Here is a 23239-nt window from a genome sequence, read left to right as displayed (position 1 = left end):
TGTGACTGAGCAAAAACTAATTAATAAGCCGTTGCGTAGAATCCTCATTAAACCTCTGTAAATAGCTAAATTAAAACGAATAAAAAAAAATTATAAAAATAAAAAACTCAATTCTATTAACTCTTCCTGGAAGGGGCGTAGCAAAATTTAGTTTTTGCCTAGAGTTCCACAATGTATGTCCTTTTATCTTTGATAGACAAAAGCTCAACCAATACATTTCTTAAAAAAAAAAAAAAAAAAAAAAAAAATACGAACTAACAAATAGAGTAGTACAAACGACAATTGAGAGAAAAACAATACAGAGAAAAAATTTTATAATGATCAAACTTGCAGTAGCACTTTGAACCAACCAACAGCAACAAAACCAGCCACAAGCAATTAGAAAAGAAAAGAAAGCATAATAAGAGCAGTAATTTTCATGGGGTTTAATTCAAATCCCGCTAAGATGAAGAATGGTAATTAATGGTGTGGCTTCAAATTAAGTATTTCTTGGTTTGTTTGTGTTGCTAGCAAGAACAGCAATAGATAGGATACATCTAACCATGTACATATCTAGTATTAGGTCGTTTAAAAATTTTAAATGGCATAGCAATATATTCACCATAAGACAACTAGCGGCGGAACTAGCAATTGGAGTTTTGGGAGGGAGATAAAACTAAAAAATAAAAAAATTTGGGGGGTAAAATTTCAATTTGAAAAAACTTTTAAAGGCAATTTTTAAAATGTTTGGGGAAAACATGGTGCCTGAAGCCCCCCTAAGGCACCATGTATTTCCGCCACTGATAACAACGTATATGTTGAAACAGAGGCACCAAAATAAATTGAGAAGTAAGAAACAAGAAACAAAACTACCAAAATAGACACAAGGATTTAAGTGGTTCAGCCTTGACTTGGCCTATGTCCACTGGAGAGGACAGATCAAGATCTTTTATTATGGAAAAACAAGGGAGATACAAACAGTGGCTCACACCCAAAGACCCAAGTACACCCAAAACAACACTTGATAGTGTTTCTACAAAGAGAATTCTCACTACCTCCAATGGCTCACTTGAGCTTTGGATCTTCTTTCTCTCACTATTCTCTAGCTCTCTTAGAATGGAATGATCCACGAATGAGCTCTCATTCCTTTATATAGGCAAGCTCCACCAACCCTTCTTAAATGCCCATGAGCCCCTCAACTATCCATGTGTAATTAACTCTCAACCATGAGCCTCTCAACTACCCATGTGCAATTAAGATGTTCAATTCTTCAACCATGATATAGCAAGAATAATTGATGGGTAACAAGTCATACCCAACAGTATACACTATTAGATATGTGAAATCTAATATGAACCTGATCCAAACCTTGGGTAGAACTTAACCTTGAAAACTGGCTTACAAGGGAATGGTGCTCAAGAGCTTATATATATATGCATAGTCAAGATTAGACTTAACCCATGTGGGACATTAGGATCGAAGGGTGCCCAAGAGCTTATATATACCCAATGGTAACCCTTTCTCTTTTGACGGCTTCACTCACCTATCAGTATTTTAATCTAGCCCATAGGTCGCACATTTCGTGACTTAAACCCCTCAACATGATGGCTATCTTTGATACAAAATGATACAAACCTTAGGCAGAACTCACCTTTGAAAACCGGCTTGCAAGGAAAAAGTGCCCAAGAGCTTATATACACATGATTAAGATTAAACTTAACAAATGTTGAACATTAGGATCGTAAAAAAACCATGAAATAAAACCCCTCAAATTCACTTGAAATACAGAGAATCTTGAACCGCTAAAAAGGCCATGTATGTTTGACTTTGTAAGAGGTTAAGAACCCATGTTCTTTCACTCTTTAGTTGTCGTAGGGAGAGTCATGAGAGCCCTTGATTGTTACTCATCTTTTGTGTTGCAGCATGGAATCTAAAATAAAAGCAATTCTCTTTCCATATTCTTTTGTGATTTGTTTGAGTGAGAGAGAGTTTACCTATTTGGAACTTGCAATTTCTAAGTGCGTTTCTGTACTTCTGTAATTTTCTCTTTGATATAGTGAAAGGTTTTTCCTTTTGGTTGTCCGTCAATGTAAATCTAAGGTTACATCATATACAATATTTCAATTGAACCCGCTAACAATTTGATTGAAATTATTTATTTTATACTAGGAAGGATAAGCCATCAAGCTAATTAAAGGGTGCGATCCAACCAAATCCATTTGCTTGGCAATACATCGAAAGGTCAAATATTTTTTTGAGATCTTGTTACATCGCATCTCTTATTATTTTAATACAAAATACAACAACTTACATTATAAATTAATAAATGACCCTAGTTATCATTACTTTTTGGTGCAATTGAGGGAAAACATGGCTAAGAATCAAAAGTTTGTTCATGTTTCTCTGTGTGCCAACATCTTCATCTTTGTCCACATCACTTGTGCAGGTATGGTTGTGGTTGTAAATTAACATATATTTTTCATTTCCTTTTTATTAACTATTTGTTTGTGGTTGTTAATTAGGAATCTACGCCGAAGACAAACATTGTAAGCCACATGATGCATTTTGTACAATATGTAGGAGACCTAGTGTTACGTGGTCGGGTATTTGCACCCCACATTGTGCTCGGCAATGCATGATGTGGGAGTTTGCAATCGATGGAGGTTGTTCGATGTTTTTGAAATGCTTCTGCGAGTTCTTACACTGTGATTACATGCATGGCTAAGCAAATGCATGCCTCTATGTGCTAAAAGTGTTTGTGGATGGATGGATAAAAAAAATTTATAGCGTCTCTTTTTCTTGACATGGTTGTTTCGTTGGGATGAAATGCAAGGAAATCGATAAAGTTTCTATCATTTTCTATTTATAAAGTCCAAAGAATCAAAGCATATTGAACTGTTCATTAGCTACCTAATAAGAAAAAGAGAAACCAGACAAAAAACCAGAGCATATTGTTACCGTGCACAAGATTGATAAATAATAAGGAATCAAAAAGATAGAGCAAGAAAAAATCGAGACAGATTTACGTGGTTCGACATTGAGCCTATGTCGACAGGAAAGTTCGGGTTATATTTCACTATCAATGATTTAGGATTACAACATAACATACTTATAGGAAATTCCTAATTGTACGGATGTAAAAACTCCAAAAATATCTCGTACCGTACTTCGACTACTCGGCCATCCACTAGTATTTCAATATTACTTTCTATGCTTGAGAGAATATGAACTACTTGTTCCAACAAAGCACCTATCTCAATTCTTCCAATTTAATTAGGGTGACGCTTCCATATATATATGAAGTCGCTTAAGTGGACCGTTCAATTCCATTAGCTTAAGCTTGTGTGCTAAAATGGTGTCCAAATATGTATATTAATAACAGGTTAACACTGTTCTGCCTAGACGATTAGCAGTTATTGAAACTCAACTGCACCCCCCTATTTTGGTGAGAAGGCTTCAAAATATAACCAAGCTCATATCAAGGATTTTATCAATTGAACCCGAGACCCTGTATTCCTTTCTTTTTTTCTTTTTTCGGAAAATAACACGAATTGTAGAAATTTTTATGTGCTAGGAAATTAGAGCTTCCATTGTTCAAACTTCTCTTCCATTTGGTGTTCTCATTACAAGTCTTGCCATGGATGTTAATTTGATATGCTTGGTTTTTTTGTAGTTCTTTGTTATTTGGACTTTACACGGATGCATGTTAATTTGGATTTCTGGACATTGTTTTTTTTTTTTTGCTAAATAATTATTTATGTTTTCAATTCTCAATGTGTTTAATAGTGTGCTCGTTTTTCCTCAAAACAGTTTAAAAATTCAAAGAATTTCCATTTAACCTAGTTTTGTTGTTTAATAGGATTATATTAGGTTCATTTTGAATTTTCTAGTTGTTGTAATTTGTTTTTGATAGGTTTAATTTGTCGCCAAATTGCCAAAACAGAAGTTTGTTATTGTTGGATCAGGCTTTTGACCATCTCATTTGAAAGCTAATTGATGTCCAGTAAAGGAAGTCAAAGCCTTTTATGACATTCAAAATCACACTCCATAAGACATATTCCAAGAGCGGTCCACTTGAGCAAAGTGGCACTGCTGCATCTCAACTATTAGGATTTATGTTGATAAATTAAGTGTCAAAACTTAAAACGCCCCAAAAAATTAATGAACATTTGTGAAGTCACTCAGCTTCAAGGGCTGCAATTTCGTATCTAACTTCTTCCAAATGTTCATTGATAGCAGTCACTGCATCCTGCACACCTCTAATGGCCTCCTTGAGAGCGTTATCGTACTCGGCTTCTGCTTCTGCCTCTTCCGTTCCGGCAGCTTCAGTTATCTCATGGACATGCGCACACTCATGTTCCATTGGCTTCTTGTATCTGCAGTTCTCATGGCTCAGTAGACGTTCCGAGGGACGACCAGCCTTCTTTAACACCTGGATTGTAGCTGTCTAGAAAAAGAATTTGTAGTTTTCAGCAAACACAAAAGCAAGCACCGAGTTGCAAGGAAGAAGACAGGGGATCAGTGACTTTAATATATTAAGTCTGCACTCGGAAGAAAGAAACAAGCATAAAATGTTTACTGTTGGGAGGCTTAGGGTTGGTTCCTCGAACCACACATGAGTAAGAAAACCTAAAATTCTTCGAATTATCCAAGCAAAAAGTTAATTTTTCATCCCACATTACGTAGGCAAGTAACAAATTAGTTTGTATGGGTTGGGGGCGATAGCAGCAGATGGGCTTGGAATAACTCTGGCTTGTTTGATAATTCCTTTTATCATAACTTAAAATCATTTGATCATCCTGACTTTCTTTTTTCTTATCATAATTTAAATAGTCTTATCATTAGCCATCAAAGGAACCCTATTTCTTATCATAATTTAAATAGTATTAAAATGATGTGATAAACACTTTTTCTGTAAAAGTTCTGTATTTGCTCAGCAGCCTAGGATAAGAGACTACGACTGAGCAAAAACTAATATATAAGCCATCTCGGCAAACGAAGTTTGTGTAGATCATTCATTGTAGTGCTGCATGTCTTTTCTTTTCCACATAACATGATAGTAAAGGAAGGCCAAGTCAAGGACTACACCTAGAAAACCCTTGAATCCGCAGGGAGAAAGCTATGAAATCCACCAGAAAATGAGATAAACACTCAATAATATTAGTGATGAATATTAAATTGACTTTCATTTTATAACTTAGAGACCAATTTCTAAGTTCTATAATATTTTCCAACTAAAAACAATCCTGAATAGATCTCGGAAGCATCCAAATTTTTAATCTATTTGCTATTACTTATATATATATATATACATTTTTTTTTTCATAACTAATTCAATCTCATTGAAAGTGCAAAGGGGCACGAATTCTCATTAAATATGCTATTATATAAGAATTCTCATGTGACAATAAACCCCTATAAATAAGTGAAAAATCATTCACCTAAAATTTCCAAAAATAAAAAACTAAAAATCTTTTATTAACAATTGCAGCATCCAATATCACTTCTTATTTTATTGTTTTCCTAATAGTTTTAGCCAAATCCTCATCAGAAAATTTTAGAAAAGGTTCAAAATCAACACTTAATCAGTGATTTGTAGGATGCATTAGTGGCTCTGTACTTGTCTTTACCCTATTGGGGGGAAGGGGGGGATTGTTTCATGAAAATTTCCAAAATTTGACAAAGGGCATGAAATTTTAAAAAGGATATTACTATAACTCCTTAAACAAGGAGCCAAATTAAAAACTGCTGAATAGTTAAGCTACTGGCAACACTTCCTTGAAACCCATATAAGCCTTGCCTCTATTAGCGGTTACGTATGGGCCCACTGCAATAAAATTCAAACTCCAAAATTGAGAATTGCTGTTAAACAATCCCCTCTTGAAAAAAAATAAAAAAATAAAAAGAAAAGAAGAAGAAAAGAAAAACACAGAGATATGCAGTAAAACAATGGCAACACCTTTCGTCCTTAGCTTGCATCACATATTATTCATGGAGAGAGACACTTTGACATCTTTGCCTCTAAATTGCAAACTATTAGAATCTAAAATTACAAAGATCTAATAAATTCATAAACAACCAAGTAGATAAATCATTAAAAGCTGTCAACCAATCAAACAAGGATCGGAAAACAGCATCTTCAGCTTCATGACTGAAGATTTAGCAACTTCAACTGTCGTTGTGTTTTGCTCATGCAAAATAGATTATTAAAACATTTATCCAGAGAATTTTAAAATATGCATTAAGGTTTTAAGGTTTTACAAAGTGCTTTTAAAAAGAAATAAAAAGGACAAGCAGACGGACAAGTAGACCCTAAGCTTTAGTTTGGTTGAGTAGAAATCTTTGAGGGGCTAATTTTTTCAAACTGCATTTATACAAGTTCAATCCTAGAATTACTCACGTCCCATTAAGTGTGTTCATCTGTCACTATCAAACCATGCTTACTATCAAAGGGTAGAAGAGACCTTCACTCACATTGCTCATTGAGGGTCCTGGACATCTACTAGTGACAATACAAGTTAACTCCTGTCCAAGTATGGTCCTCCCAGACATACATTGATAGTTATGAGTAACCGCTATGCAGGTGGTGCATGGTCTGTGGCAGTGTACAGTGATCGATCATGAACCATTCACTGCTGGGTTGCTGTCAAAGTTGGCCAATACTACTTAGCTTGTTTATCCTGCAGCTTCTCCAGACTTGTGTGTATTGACCTTTTCTTTCTTTTTATTTTTTATTTTTTAAGGGTTTGCAAAGGTTTTTTTTTTTTTTTTTTTATCAATTCATTGTCAAATAGTCATTCCATTTTCGAATTGTGAAGACGGTAAACAAAATGTATAATTATAAGTAGTGGTCAAAAGTTTCCATGATGATGGTCTAGCCTATGGCGACACAGGGGACTACTTTCTACCCCACCCTCTGTTCCTATTTCTTCATTAAAAACACCACATTAACAGACAGAGTAAACAAAAAGGTCATCAGCACATTGAAGATCTTAGTATGTAGTAGTCCAAAGGAAATGAGCCATTCTTTGCAAAATTTGATCTCCTAAATTGCATTCTAATAACAAGGAGAGCCTTCTTCATAAATAGCCCTTTTAAGGAAGGATACATGCAAAAGAAGCTTAAAGTATCATCTTATTTTCACGAATCTTCAACCTCTTTCCATATGGTATCTTATTTGCCTCCAAAATCACAGTGAACCTTCGCTAAAACATTATTTAATTTTTCCTAATATAGAACTAATATCCTTCCACAAATAGTGCTAAAATCATCACTTTGTATCTGACAGTAAGTGACATTATACTCGTAAAGAAACTATTTCTGCATTAGAGATCATTTGAAAAATCTGTCTTCACTTTGTATATTCAAACTATTTCTTTCTTGAGGAACTTGTCTAAAAATTCCATAATTCCATCTGCGCCCCAAAGCTCTACAAATTTACTCATTCAATCTTGCAACTCATCTTTGCAGAATTCCAACCTTAAATCACTGCAGTAATTTCTATGATAGAGCTAGTCCTCATTGTGTCTCAAAGAATAAAATTTTTACAGGTTAAACCACAGTACAAAAAATCCTATCTTTCCTTTAAATGATGATTGCATTTCCAGCACCAAGCAGAAGCATACGTTACGCATTCAACAAAAAGTAAGTGGGAGTAATAGAAAATGCACAATGGCACAGCCCAAATGTAATCCATAGAAGTGGTTCAACTAAAAACAAACTCAGCAAGTAAATTTATGCAGAACTTACAACCACCATTTTGGTCAAAGTCTGTAAATTGAATAACAAAAGAAATGGAGAAAGCGTGTTTAGATCCGGTTATCAATTTATGTTATGACAGCAGAAGCTCCGATACAGCTTGTTGTAACAAATTAAATATTCAGATCACAAACAAGTAGAAAACAACCCAATCACTCAAGCCAAACCATGTAATCTAGGTGTTTCATTGATTGATTAACTTTTTTATATGGTCACAAAATTTTGAACGTTTTTTCCCTTCTTTTGGCGGGCAAAAATTACTGAAGGACTATTGCTAATGAGTATAAACGCATACCAGATGCAATTTCTGCTTTTCCTGAGCTTGAACTGCTCTGAGCAACTGTGCTAAATCAACTCGGCTATAATCAGGACTCAGAAACAGCGACTCCATTTCAAGAACCTAAAACAGCACTAACTTACACAAATCAAACCCTAAAACATTTCAAAAACACAAATTAGAATTTTATTTAAGAGCATAAAAGTAGTACTTGTTTAGAGCAATCATTGAACTCTACTGTGATCTCACTGCAGAGTTGTTGATAAGGCAATTCCCCTCCTGAAACCATGTACTCGCCAAACCCACTGCCAAAAATCAAACCCTAACATTGAAGAAGGAATAAAAACAAAGAAAAGCATCAAAATCTCCTACTTCCCAAAACGATCAAAAGACGAACCTTTTGAGCTTGGCGTAGGCCTCGGCTCTGCGCTGCTGAACCGCGAGAAATCTCCGGAGCAAATCGACGACTTTGGGGGAATCGGCGGCGACCGGCTCTTCGGCCTCCATTGGCTCTTTGATCGATAGCTTCTTATCAAAATCTTCCATTACGTTTTTCTCAGTAACGCGTTTGGCTCTGAGTTGATGCACCAACAAAATAATGTGCTTAAGAAAGAAGCCAAATTTAGAGGGTGTGTTTGCATTTTGGTTAAGGATTCGGCTTGCCTCCCGTTATATCTCCTGTTTATGATTACATTAATCTGACACGTCATTCCTTTCCAAATAAACGGTCACGATTAAACTTTTCAACTTTTAGCACAAAAATGGTCATTTTTATGATAATATAATACCCTATTACATACGACATTATATTATATTAAAAATTTAGAAATGATGTCGTATGCAGTAGGGTATTATCATATTATCATAAAAATGATGTTGTTTTAGTTTTTTTAAAACCGCTAACTACATATATAAAGGCGATTAGCAATTAACGGTTAACGATTTTTTCAAAACCTAAAACCGCTAACCATAACCGCCTTTAAAAACAGTTACCGCATTTTCACCCATAAATTGTATATATTAACCAATTCTTATTACCATTTCAAAAAAAAAAAAAAAAAAAGCGAAAATGAAAATGCTTCGCCAAATACACCCATATTTATCATCATCAAGTTTTCAATTGAGCTGCTCAATTGATTGGGGACCACGCCTGATGAAACAGAAGTTTCTAGTTCAAATCCTCATCCCCTTATTTTTAAGATAGTTTGGATTTTTTTTTTTTTTTGAAAGAAAATAGTCAAATAAAATTCTATATCTTTCTTTGTTATTAGTTTTGAACAATTTTAAGCAATGGAATGTTGTTTAGTAGAAAAAGAAATGCTTTGTGCTCTCCTAAAGTGCTCTTTTAGCGTTTTTTTATCGTAGGTGAATATTATTTTCTAAAATTAATGACAGAAATAAGAGCCACTTTCTTTTTAACTTTTTTAAAAAATAATATCTATCTAAGATTAGGAAAACACGATAAGAACACCCGAAGGGTACCCAACATTTTTTTACCGGTAAAAACTAGAAGCCCACTCTCTTTTTACATTAATCTAAAAATTTTATAAATTTTAATTTCAAATATAACCGTTAGTAAAAGTTATTTTTATTTTATTATTATTAATTTAAGCAAATCTTCTGCGTGACGTGCATGTCACCCATTGCTCCCTCCCTGTTCCAAGTCTAACTCGTCGGCTCATACGCCCGCAAGCCTTCTTCCTCAATGGGCGGGCAGTGGCTTTCTACGGTGGAGCAGACGAGCAGCGGCCGGCCGGTGTTCCTCCCGAACGAGATCGAGTGCTCGCTTGTCTCCGCCGTGGACCTCGAATGCGAAGACCTCCCATCCTTCCCCTCCCTTAAGTCCGGCCTCCTCATCCTCACCACCCACCGCCTCATCTGGCTCCCCCCCGACACCTCCTCCACCTCCACCACCTCCTCCGCCGTGGCCGTCCCTCTCTCCTCCGTCTCCCATATCTTCTCCGCCAAGAAGTCCCTCAAGGCCATCTTCCACTCCCCCCGGATCCGCTTCCAGGCCTCGCTGTTCCACGAACCCGGTTCGAACCCTGAACCGGGTCCGAGATCAATCGTGGTGACCATCGTGGTGAGGGGGAAGGGGGACTGCGACGCGTTTCTGGGGAAGTTCTGGGAGAGCTGGAGAGGGAGGGCGTGGGAGAGCGAGGTGTCGGGGCCGGTTCGGGGAGAGGATTTGGGGTCCGGTTCGGGTACTGGGTCGGGTTCGGGGTTTTATACGAAGGAAGGGGCGGTGAGGATGGTAGGGGTGTCAGGGATACTGAGGAAGGAGCAGGAGATGTGGGAGAGTACGGACAAGAGCTTGCAGGAGGCCTTCCAGGATTTGAATGCTCTCATGGTAATGTGTGTGTTTTTCTTTGTTAATGTTTATGGTTTATGTGTTTGTCCTGATGATTGTCAATTTAAATGTTAAGGCTCAGATTTTAAAGTATAAATAGTTTTTTTAAAATTCATTGGATATTATGGGTGATAAATGCTGGGATGGTAAAATCTGAACCATTTAATTTGAAAATGATTGTTAAGATTTAACGAACTTTGCAAGGTAGAAAGAATCTCTTAAGAACTCTAGAGGATTGTTATCCATAATTCGTAGTAATGTTCGAACATTTTGGAATGTGGGATAAAACAAAATGATAAATTCAGCTTAATTTGAACCATTTGGCTTGTTTATAGTAGAGTGTCATTTTTTTTTTTTTTTTTTTTTTTTTTTTTTAACTGGTTGGAAACCAAACAACTGAAGCATGTTTTTCTTTCCCTCAATTGCTATCATGGGGATGTATCCCTGGGTATTTGTTGGTTTATATTTATGATTTATGGTTTTCGCGCATGTCCTGCTGATTTTTGTGATATGAGTCTGCTTGGTTCATTCGAAAATTTGAAGTACTTCGCGAAAGATTTTGGATGTGAGAATGTAGGAAATAGAAAGTGATAAACTGACCTTAGTTCTAACCATTGGCTCATTTCTAGTGGAATTTCTTCTTCTTTTTTAGATTGGTTGGAGAGCAAATAACTAAAGTGTGCTTTTCTTTCTTTTAATTGCTGAGAACATGCAGGGAAAGCAAAATAGTTCAAATTTTGAGTTTTAGAATAATTGAGCACTTAATAGTGAATGTTATTGTGTAATTTCTTGCTTTTGCTGCTATAAGTATTAGAATCATCTTGGATTTACAGAGTAAGGCTAAAGAGATGGTGATGCTAGCAGAGAAAATGAGGCAAAAACTTTTGTCTGGCTCAAATTCTCAAACTGGTTCAACTAATGATGACGAACTGGGTTCTAAAGAGGAGATGCAAGATTGGTTATTGAGTGTTGGTATTATATCCCCTGTTACAAAAGAGTCTGCTGGTGCACTGTATCATCAACAGCTGTCTCGTCAGGTTCAATTCTCTCCTTGGTGTGCGTTATTGGCGCTAGTCTCAATAGTTTCTTTTTGTCAGAAGAGCATGAATTTGTATGAGAATCATATAATTTTTTTTTCCTGAGCATGTGAGAATGGTATTAAATGTGTGATATGTACAGGTAGAATTGACTATGCATGGTAGAATTAAAATTTCCTATTTGCATTTCTAATAGTTAACTTGAACACTTGCCTGTGACTTGACTGGTAAGTATGTATGATCAACAGAAGGTTGATGCTGGAGACTCTTATGATGTTTTTTTTAAGTGGGTTTTAGCGAAAGGGAAAATTGTAAAGATACCACTCACTTTGACTTCACACACTCTTAGTTTTTTATTTTTTTTATTCAACCCCCCCTGCAACACACCAGTAAATTCCTAGCTTCATCCCTGCATGCGTTGTTTCATCATTGAGTTGGTAATTTCTTGTGTTGATATAGGTTGCCTTCTGATTGATTTCCATTTCTAAGAAAGATAATGTTAACTCTGATTTTTTAACACTTAGTTGGCAGACTTTGTCAGAATTCCACTTGATAGAGCTGGAGGAATGATCAATCTTATTGATGTCTATTGTCTCTTCAACCGTGCTCGAGGGACAGGTTTGTTTGCCTGAACACTTATATTTCTTGTTTTGCAGAGGAGCAAGATCTACATTAATAAGTTTCTGATACATTATTTGTCAACTTTTGTAGAATGTGAAACCTGTTTTTTGTATCTCCCTTTTACGCAGAATTGATCTCACCGGAGGATTTATTGCAAGCATGTTCTCTCTGGGAGAAGTTTGATGTGTATGTCTAATTCTTCAATTTATTTATGTTGCAGTCTGCCCCATAGTAGAGATAAGAGTGAAAAATCTAAAAGAGTAGCTTATACGAACATTATAGTCCATGGAGTTCTGTTTTATTTGTTTCAAGCCCATCCTTAATGTTTCGAGTAATTTATCTTATTGTTCTATTGCAGTCCAGTAATGCTTCGGAAGTTTGATAGTGGAGTCATGGTCATCCAGAACAAGTCCCACAGTGATGAGGAGGTGAACTCTCTCTCTCTCTCTCTTTCTTGTTTTTTGCCTATGGGAGGCTACAAGCCCCTTCAAGGTTAGCCCTTTCATATCCCTAAAAACCCCATCCTGGTGAAGGTAGGATTTGATCTCATGATTCTGGTATAATATTAAGAGACTATGCTAGCTGAGCTATCCAATAGCTCCAAGATCTTTTGTCTTTACAAGTTGTTTCATGATAATGAAATCATATTTTGTCTATGATTGATACAATTCCCCTTTTCCTTTTTGATTGGAAATGGTGTTATTAGTTTATATATTCTTGATTACCTTCAAATTAAATAGTGAAATGGTGCAACAGTTGATTGTCCTATGAGTTGCATATAAATTAGCTCGAATATACTGGTTAACTTGTTTGAAAACTAAGGAAATATAAAGTAATGATGTAGTGTTACATTCGTACATATAAAGTCTGAACTTTTAAAGATTTTGGTGAGTAAAATCTACAGTAGGTAGAATACATGTTAGATGTGGAACTTTGAGCATTAGCTACTTAGATCTTTCTAGGACTAGTAGAGAAAACTGAATGCAGTTCTTCCCTTCTCCGTTTGGAGGTTTTTCCATCAATCAATCATTCATTCAATTTAATTATTAAGTGCACATCTTAGAAAGATTTTCCCCTAGGATCTTAATTTTTGGGGAATATTAAAATCACATCTTCATGGGTTTAATGAAGGTTGCAAATAAGGTGTTGCTATGTGTTGTCTTCTTATGTGTATCATTTATGCCTATTGGTATTGCTCACACAAAATCACAACGTTTTGCTACATGAGATGATCTGTTTCTGTATTATTTGGCAGTCCACACTTTCCATCAAAAAAGAGAAAAGAAAACAGGAAAAATAAAGTCTGATAATCTGTATTGTATAAGTTCTTTTGTCATCTTTGAAAGCAGAAATGTTGGTTTAAGATGAAACAGTTTTCATGGAAGCGAGATGGAAAAGGGCTAATAGTTAAAGATGATAATGAGATGCTTTCCCTCCCTCCTATGGAGCCCTTCCAAAGGCGCAAGTTTGAACTAAAGTCATATTATCATGTGTTAACCATACCTACTGGCTCTCTCTTTTCTTGGCAGAATATTTAGAGAGTTAAGGCTCATTCGAGTGTGGTATTTTTAATGTGGATGGCAGCATTAGGGAAATATTGACTTTGAATTACTTGAAAAGAGAAATGTTATGGTGGTGGATTGGTGTTGTATGTGCAAGAAGAGCGGGGAGTCCATTGATCACCTTTTTCATTGTGAAGTGGCAAGAGATTTATGGAGCTCACTTTTCAATCTGATTGGTGCTGATTAGGTTATACCTAGAAAGGTGAGAGAGTTGTTGGTGAGTTGGGGAGGTTAAGTGGGGTGTGGTAATATTTTGGAAGTTTGGAGGTTGGCACCGTTGTGCTTAATGTGGCGTATTTGGAGAGAGCGGAATATAGAGCTTTGAAGATATACAGACTTTGGTGGTAGAGCTGAAAAAGATTATGTTCTACAATACACATGGATAGCAGCACATCATAGCTTGCTTTTTTTTTTTTTTCCTAGCTTTTATGATTTTTTGAACTTTTGTTCATCTTTTTCTCCTTATTAGGGGGGGTTCTTTTGTATACTTACCGTGTATTGGTCTGTCAAATCAAAATTTTGATCAAGTGGTCTCTGAATATGCCATAGTATATCTGCATTATTCCAAAACCTTTTTCCCTATTGCGGGGCTTGAACATATCTGTATATAAAGGCAGTTGCTTATATTTTAGATTTTGGGCTAAACTACGGAGGACAGCCTCCCATTAATCTTAATGGGGGCTCACCCCTTTTCATCTATATTTTTTTGGAATTTTTTAACAATTTGGAATATCTAATAGGTTTCTGGTTTTTGTACAAGAGATAACAAGTGAAATCTTTGAATTAATATATATATATATATATATATATATATATATATATATATATATTTATTGTTTTTGTTTTATAGGAGAATAATCGATGCTTTATTTTTTTTTTCCCATAAATACCGTGCTATCCACCATTGAAAATTGAAGTAAAAAAATGAATAAAATATTTGGGCTACCACTTTTTTTGTTCATTTATTTGTACGGTTCCAGTCTCTGAGTACTTTTACAAATTTATGTTGAAATAGGCTCCATCAACTTTGAAGTGGTGCGGCCCCATCATTTTTTATCTTTGAAATTTTTATATCTGAAGTAAAAGCATATGTTGGAGGAAACTTTATTTTTCCTTTACCCCCTCCTATTATGTGGCTCAAGGTATGTGTAAGAGCAAGCAAACCAAAATCTATTCTTTTCGCTGCTTTGTATTTCACAACAGATTGGCAACAAATCTTGACTTTGTCACATTTATTATTTTTCACTCTGTTCTGCATTATGTCAGGAACTATTTGATTTTGCATGACAATAACCAACTAGTGCTGTCAAATATAGGTTTTTGTAAGAATCAAGGCCCTTGTAACAAATCCCGATGCCCTCCGAACTGGGATAAGTGCAAGTGATGCTGCAATCACATTAGGAATTGCTCCAGCCATGGCAAAGGAACATCTTTTAACTGCTGAGAGCAAAGGTAGACTGCCGCACAACTTTTGATGGGAATATTACTGTTGTAGTTGTACTTATCAAAAAATATTACTGTTGTAGTTGTGCTTTAATCGACCATTGGTTATGTGGCAGGTTTGCTCTGCAGAGATATAAGCCCTGACGGCTTTCGCTTTTATATTAACCTCTTTCCTGAAATTAATCAAGATGATGTTTACTTGTGAGTAAATATTCTATGTTTGATTTTGTTTATTTGATCTGTCTCCTTATTTATTTGATATTTTTGGGCTGTGCTTCTTTCTTTATACTCACAACAGCTTGTTTCTTTGTTTAATATGCCTGCATCTTCTGGTGCTAATTTATTCAGTTGTTATGCTCTTTTACTGTGTATTATGCGCCTGCCTTTGTTACTTTTAAGATAAGATTGCATGTGTTCACCAAAAAGATAAACTATCATAGTTGTGGAAGTGTGCCATCAAGTATCATTTTCTGTGTCCTCAAGGGGTAGCTCAATCAGTTGTGGACCACGCTTCATGAAGCGGAGGTCACTAGTTTGAATCCCCCATCCTCCTTCCCTTATGTGGACATGTCAAAAAAAAAAAAAAATCATTTTCTGTGCATTCTTGAGAAGACAAACCCAAGTTTTGTGCGTAACATAGGTGAAAATCATCTTAGATTCATTACAATTTATTACAATATAAATTAAATGATAAGTTTATCCCTTCTTATCAGCTTAAGCTTTTGAGAAAAAAGGTAATTTAACGTAGTATTAGAGTAAAAGTCATGAGTTCGAACCTTATTTCCGTCATTCATCTCTCATTTCAATTTAATTTATCACGTGTTGGGCCTCACTTATTAAGAGAGTTTGAACTCATACTTGAGAGGGGTTGATAGAATATAAATTAAATGCTTAAATTCGTAATATTCATTCATTTCTATTAGTTTAAACTTTTAGGATAGGTAGCGACTTATTAAACTTAAAAAAATTGAGTAATTAGTCCTCTATACTTTTTTTTAATACATAGTACTAGAACCATGCAAATTTTTGGAGTTGGCACCTTCTGCAATGTGTAATGTAATATTTACTACTAAAGAAAGCCAACCTTGGGCTTTGGTGTGACCCGTGTTTCAATGATGTCCAATACAACTAAGGAGAAAGTTTATCTCCATACAAGACCCAGTGTGAGACCTTAGAAGGATAGTCCTATATTGGAAAGATGAATTGCTCACATGGAGTGGGTCGATTATAAAGGAGATCACGGGTGCTAAATTCCATATTGGTTTCGTTAGTAGGTGAGACTACGCTTTATAAATGATTCTTGTGATTGTTTGTGGGGCCTGCAGTGGGTGGTTGTAATTGTTCCCCTTGGAATGAGTTAATGGTGCTTTTCTCCCGTTGCATAAGGCAATGGAAAATGCTGTCATACTTCCATGCAGTTGCAGTGGGGGTGTACTAAAAAACTCAATATACAAGGATTAGCATTAAAAAGAATTTCCTCAAGTGCTTGACTGGTTGGAAATTTACTCAGCTTAAAGTTTGGATAGACGGTGAGTATCTTGTGGGATGTAAATTACCTCACCAGCAATAATTATTTATTTTTAAGAAAAAGAGCCTAGAATTGGAGGTTATGAGTTCTAACAATTGAGATTGTTAGAACTCCCACATTGTGAGTTTACCTCCAATCTTTGACAGCTGATTCTAAATTTATTTGGAGTCTCTTGGTCATGCCTCGCAATATTCTAGAGCTGCGACATTGTTGGAATACTCAAGGACAGGGACACTACAACGAAGCCACCTGGAAAGTCATTCCTGCGCTATTAATGTGGAGCATTTTGAAAGAAAGAAACCGGCGCCTATTTGAGGACTTATCTTATGTGTTTTGTTTAAAATTATTCCTCGAGTTCTATATTAGACTGGACTGTAGCGTTTGTTCCTAACATCATTATTCCTGCCCTGACATCATTATTCGTCAAGCTGAGTGGGGTCCTCCACTCGACAATTTAACTCAAGATACCATTTTCTGTTCATTGTTAAAAAATAATGTGTTTATGTTTCAACAATATCTTCAATGAAGATGACGATAAGATATTTTTCACTGTCATATATCAATGAAGTTGTTAATACTCTGATATTCCTTATTCTCTATTTTTGGTAAAATGATGGCTGTTGTATTTGTACAGGGTGAAAGATCATGGGATCTATAGCACATGGGTTAGGGTGGCCTCTGTTTCCTAGGTGAGATGCTTTTACCAATAATCCCATTCTTATTTTCATGCAATAATGAAAATTCTAGGTTGGACTGATTGCACTGAATCAAGGTTCTAGAACCATGAACTGGGCAGATTTAACATACATGCCTGACTCCCAAAAAAGGAAAGAAATTTCATGGCCAAGTGCACCTTTTAGTGCTGTTTGTTTCTTTCATGTGTAATGTTTGCTTGCTGCAAACCTGGTCAACTGTGGGAGCCAACAGAAAATGGAAGAAAGCTGAGAGCTGATGAGGCAAACGTCCTATTTGTAATAGTAAAAGGTTGAGGCATTTGTATCAACAATTACATTGTTGGAGACGATTGCCAACAGAAGTGTTAAAATATTCAGGTTGGGGTCTCGCGGTTAAGGTATCATATAAAGAAGCACTTTGGAGATTTCTAGCCTTACTTCCTGAGTAACAGCTATACCAAACGGTTTCGATGTACTAAAAACTATACAATCTGAACTCTAATGTTGAATAAGATGTTCATTCTTCTTTCTACATGTACACCAAAATAAAATTCTGACTATAAAATGGCTTATCTCTGAATCATTTGAAATGCAAAGGATCTTGTTCTAGTTGATTAAGTGACCATTTAGCCATAAAAACAAGTAGGACAATTTTTGCAGTGTCACTTAAGGCTGTACATGCGGATGTGGTTATTGGCAATAATCACATTTTCATCCACATTATGCGGTTATTACTTTTAAGTAACTGCATCTGCATTTTCATCATGCGATTACTAACTAGTATTTGCTCAGTTATTGAGGTTATTGAATGTGGTTATTTACTACTATCTACATGGGGTGTATAGTCTTTTCGGTACGGTCGTAAATAAATCCATCCGTTTGACAACTCGCTTGGTTTAGCTCGACCTGAACTCAAGCTTGATACTGTAGAAGCCTGCTCATTACTGTAAAAACCTGCACGATTAGTAAATAATACATATTTGACTCGTTTGAGAAAACTTTGATAGAGGTTCGTGAGCTCAGCTTGTTTAAAGCTCGATTGGCTCGTTTGTCTGGCTCGTTAGCTTGTTCAAACATGTATACTTCCAGTGTACTTTGGGGCGCCCTACGCTTTTAATAATATCAGTTACTTACCTATCAAAATATATATATATATATATATATATATAGATCAACTATTAGATTTGTGGGTTCTACCATTGACTTATGTGGGGTCCACATAAGTCTACAAATCTAATGGTTGATCTGTAAAATGAGTATCTTCAAATCCATTTAAAATAGTGCTAAGTGTCTTTAAACATTTAAAATGCAAATTAAATTTTGAAGGTCTAATTTGAAAGAAATTTTTGTCCTTAAAAATATTGTGCAATAGACGGATACAAAATAGTGTTGAAAACCAAAAAAAAAAAAAAAAAAAAAAAAAAAGGTCGTAGAAGTTAATGCAACATGTGATATTGATAAGATTTTTTATTAGATGATTTGTCCTCCCTCGGCTTTTTAAAAGGGAAAGAGATAATTAATCATATCTAGATCTGTCAAAAAAAATCCCTCAACAAAATCCCACTTGAAGTGTCAGGTAGCAATCAATTACTTCGTTAGCGTTTGAGAATATTTCTTTACACATAATCAAGAGCTCAATATTTTTGGTTGGTTTTGTTGTGGAAATTTACGTTTTATTTATTTATTTATTTTAAGATAAAAATCGCATTTTTATTTTACAACTATCATATTATGTTGACACGGCATTACAATCCTCTATTGGATCAACCTGTGTCAAAAAAACGTCAATTTCTTTCTTTTACCTACTAAATCTTTATTATTTTAATTCTAATACTACTATCACGTCTTCAATTACATGCTATGGTTTTGATTTCTGGCCAGAAATCAAAACCATAGTTGGTACAAGAATTTGAAAGAGTTAAATGACTTAATTGAGGATTATATGCACAGAACATATATATATATATATATCACGACTTCAATCTTTTGCAAAGGATTGACCTTACCTTCAAGTTCTTCCATAAAATTTTCAGAAAGCATATATATGAACTCTCTCCTAAATCCTTTAGAATTAATTGTTCATCCTAACCTAGCTGTGAAACTTAATTTTTGATCCAAGTTAACCCTCAAGATTGTGGGTTAAATTGATGCCATACATTTATAATCTCATTTTAGTTAGCTAATGGCAAAAGTACATTTAATTGATAATTCAATGCTCAGACACTTGAATAGGATCAGAGAAAGACTTACCTTATAAGTTGTAGGTTTTTGGCAACCCCTATATTTTGGCTCCGTTGACTTCATTGATGACTTTTTTACTCCTAGATGACTATATGATTTAGCTTTCAGTCTATTAGTCCATACATTAATTTATTTACATAGGTTCGGACTCCCAAACAAAACATCTTGGTTCCGCCTCTGTATGAGAGAATTGAATTACTAATCAATATTGGATTGAATTCTATATGCGTATTAATTATAACAAACATAATTACTAATCAATATGGGGTTGAAGTACTATAAATATATGTCAACCATTTGATACCTTCAGCCGATGAAGGTATGATAATCATGACATATGGTTTCACCAAGTGTAATGGGTTTTGTTGGATATGGAAAATCAAAGGGGATGTTACAATGGTATTGAGTAAGACGAAGAAGAAGAGGAGAAAGAAAGAGGCAATTCAACTAGAGTCATCTGATTTTACTCGTGGTGCCTCTACATAGTATTGCTTAGTTTGAAGATTAATTAGGAAAATAAAGAGATTTGTAAAGCATATAAACCATATATATTTTAATAGGACAATGAATTTTACAAAAAAAATATCCTTATTATTCAATATGAACGTTAATAAATGAATGTTAAAAGCAAATTCTTTATTAATCAACTAGCACGAAGGAGAGACGTTCCCTTGGTTAGTCAATTTAACACTCTCACAAGTGGCTTTGACACTTTTGTCTTCTTAACAAACAAGATTAACATTTTCCAACCAAATTTCAAGACAAGGAAAACTCCTGCTACACTAAAAATATATGGCCTCCTCTGATTCACTTATTCTTGTGATGTTTTTGTAAACAATATTGCTTACTTCCATAGCTGAAGTCTGCCATTTGATTAAGATATTGTTATCAACATGTAAGTTGGTGATTGTGAGTGACAATGATGAGTTTAGGGATACTAGCATTGTTTAAAGTATTATAACTTTTACTGCAAATTTCTTACAAAATGATGCGGCAGTTCATATGAGTTTTAATCCACATGTTAGCCACTAACAATTAAATTTGGCTATCAAATTTAACTTGTCATTAAATGCTTCACTCATATTGTGCCATGTGACACTGCACATACATTTATAAAAAAATTGTAGTAAAAGTTACCCAAAAATTTTCATTGAGAGTTACTTAATCTGAGGAAGAAGGTTCTTTTTGATCGCAGTAGTATCGATTTATGATTATAGAGTTTCGAACATCGTGCATTTCAACATTTTGAAATGTGATATTTTTGGCATATCTAGAGCGTCCCTGCACATGAATAACACATATATGTTTAGTGTGAACTACTACCCAAGGATGGAGTACCAAAAAAACGCATATTTAATTGAAAACCAATTAATTGTTAATTACATGCCAAGTCTTTATTATTATCAATATATTACTCAATTCATTAGTGGTTCTTGAAAGTATTGCTCTATTGACTATCACATTTGAAACATAATCACTTGAACTGCTAGCACCTAAGCTTCCAATGTGCAATTAAAATAATATCCAAATAAGTAATAATTAAATTGCATGTAAAGAAAAAGAAAAAAAAAATGACCTTAGAGATCTACCTTATTCCACGGCCTGGTCCACACATAATATCCATAAGTTCAACATTTTCTGACCCACCCAGTACTATTGAAATACAGTCATCACCTTCAATAAATAAAACATCAAACTCATTAGTGTCACCAAGGGCAAGTCAAACTTGATATTTAGCAAATATATATATATATATATATACTAGAATTTTTTTTTTTTTTTTTTTTGTGTGTGTGTCTTATATATACTTGTGCTTATAATGCAGTTTTGAATTTAAATGTTTTGTGTTTGTGTATGAACTACTACATAAGGAGTTGTAGTAAAAGCGTTGGAGTGCATATTATCCTCCTCTATACCTCCTATGATTTTCTTGCATTGAAATTGCATTACAAATGTTTGATTTCCTCCAATAACTCAAGTTTGTAAGTAAAACTTTTGTGTTCTAAAACTTTGTAAATGAAATTTTGCATCGTAAGACTTTCACCATACATATCTATAAAACTACAAGATATTTATACATACGTGAACCTAATATTATTTGTAAGGATTTGTGTTGCAATCTTTTTGTTGTGATCAAGTGGAACGCATTTATTGTTTTTCTTAGCAAACACGTATATTGTTTTTGTTAGATCACATCATACACATTTTGGATGACTGTCAAAACTTGTGAATGACACAAAAATTAAAAGAAGCTCATAACCAAAGGAATTGGAGAAAAAAAAAAGAGCAATCACAAATTATACTCTTTCTTTTTATTTATATCATTGTGATGCAGCATGACGTAGTGGGTTTCAAAGACAAGATTATAGCAAGGAATTGAGGGAAATATAAAATAATTCAGACTTTGAGTAATCCTTATTCAAAACTAATCAAATATATCAAAAATGACTTTTAAGTTGTCTATAACAAGTAATTATAGGCAACAATATCCTAAACCTATAGTAAACTAAAATAAGTTGTTTTAACAAAACTGACGCAACTAGTCCAGACGGGGATTACCACGAGGTAGCAGATGAGTGCTTCTAGTAGTGTTATAAAGAGAAATATGATTTATTTTGTTTTTATATTTGATTTGTATTATTGGTTTACATAACCTTTTTTTGGACAATGAAATAATTCGAGAATGTGATTTACTCGTACCATTAGCTTTATGCTTTTTTATTACAGTCTCCATTGTCATTGAGGAGTGAAGAGTATCAACAAATATTGTTTCGTCTTCCACCAGATGAAGTGACTGGCTTAAGGGTTTTGTGATTTCTTTGGTAAGTACTCAATTAGGAAACATTTTCAAAAAGATCGACTCATAGTTCAAGTAGGAGTAGGTTAAATGTCCTAAATTAGTTTGAAGGAAGTTATTTGCAGTTTCAAGGCGACTCATGTGAACAAATAGGCTTATGTTTTAAAGTAAGCACCCTACACCCACCCCCCCCCCTTTGAGGAAACCAAAGAGGGGAGTCCTTGCATAAAAGGATTTGTTTTGGAGATAAAAGCCCAAATTGGATCCATCTGTCTCATGAACTTTAGGACCCTCTACCTCTCTATAAAAGGATGTCAAGAGCTCTTTAGAGCTTCATAGAAGTTGGCCACCTCCAAAAGACAATTATGATTCACCAAAAAAATGAAAACTAGGCTATTGCCCCTTGAAATACTAAGAGAAAGACAACTCTTCAACCTCTTAAGCTAATTTTTTTAAGGGTTATATCCAAAATAGAATGCCAATTTTTCACCTAATTAAAAAACGACATGAAAACATTCACCAAGGAGGATTTCAGAGATTGTTGTCACACGAGTATAAGGGCTTCGTTTTCTTAATTCGTTGGAGAGCCAAGAACTTTAGTCTCAAGCATTTCCAAACCAGAAATAAGGAAAGGTAAAGAAAAGGGTACAAAGCTTAAAAAAATAAAAAATAAAAACAGAACAATACACAAAGTCTATACAGAAGTAATGCCGTTGTGCAGGAGGAATCTAGGTAACAAACATGTTTGGAAAATGTATTATCCATAGAAAAACAACCAACCCAACAACCCTTGACGTTCTTTTCTGTCATTTGGTTTCTTGATAACCAAACATGGAGTTGAACGAATATTTTGGTGTTACCTGGATTGCATAATCATGATTCATCGTCAAAGGATTCGCCTGGGGCAGAGAGATCGACCCACTAAGGCGCATCGAATTCCAATAGATGTTCTCTAATACCATTACATCTATA

General features: G+C 34.9%; 2 protein-coding genes across 2 annotated transcripts; one reads left to right on the top strand and one right to left on the bottom strand.

Moving 5' to 3' along the window:
- Window positions 1-4058: 4058 nt before the first annotated feature.
- LOC132188183 (DNA repair REX1-B protein) lies at window positions 4059-8666 on the bottom strand. Its single transcript, XM_059602592.2, has 4 exons — window positions 8412-8666; window positions 8226-8319; window positions 8033-8137; window positions 4059-4426 (listed from the first exon to the last, which is right to left on the bottom strand). The coding sequence occupies exons 1-4, from the start codon at window positions 8558-8560 to the stop codon at window positions 4157-4159; spliced, it is 618 nt and encodes a 205-aa protein (XP_059458575.2). The 5' UTR covers window positions 8561-8666; the 3' UTR covers window positions 4059-4156.
- A 971-nt stretch (window positions 8667-9637) lies between these two features.
- On the top strand, window positions 9638-17761 carry LOC132167456 (EAP30/Vps36 family protein). Its single transcript, XM_059578440.2, has 9 exons — window positions 9638-10364; window positions 11198-11401; window positions 11926-12019; window positions 12151-12208; window positions 12381-12450; window positions 14901-15036; window positions 15144-15228; window positions 17190-17244; window positions 17352-17761. Exons 1-8 carry the CDS (start codon window positions 9720-9722, stop codon window positions 17242-17244), a joined length of 1347 nt encoding a protein of 448 aa, XP_059434423.2. The 5' UTR covers window positions 9638-9719; the 3' UTR covers window positions 17352-17761.
- Window positions 17762-23239: the final 5478 nt, after the last annotated feature.

Source organism: Corylus avellana, chromosome 2, assembly GCF_965113065.1.
Source record: "Corylus avellana chromosome 2, dhCorAvel1.hap1.2, whole genome shotgun sequence".
Lineage (NCBI taxonomy): Eukaryota > Viridiplantae > Streptophyta > Magnoliopsida > Fagales > Betulaceae > Corylus > Corylus avellana.
The sequence above is the reverse complement of the archived record's forward strand: the minus strand, read 5'-3'. Positions and strand labels throughout refer to the sequence as shown.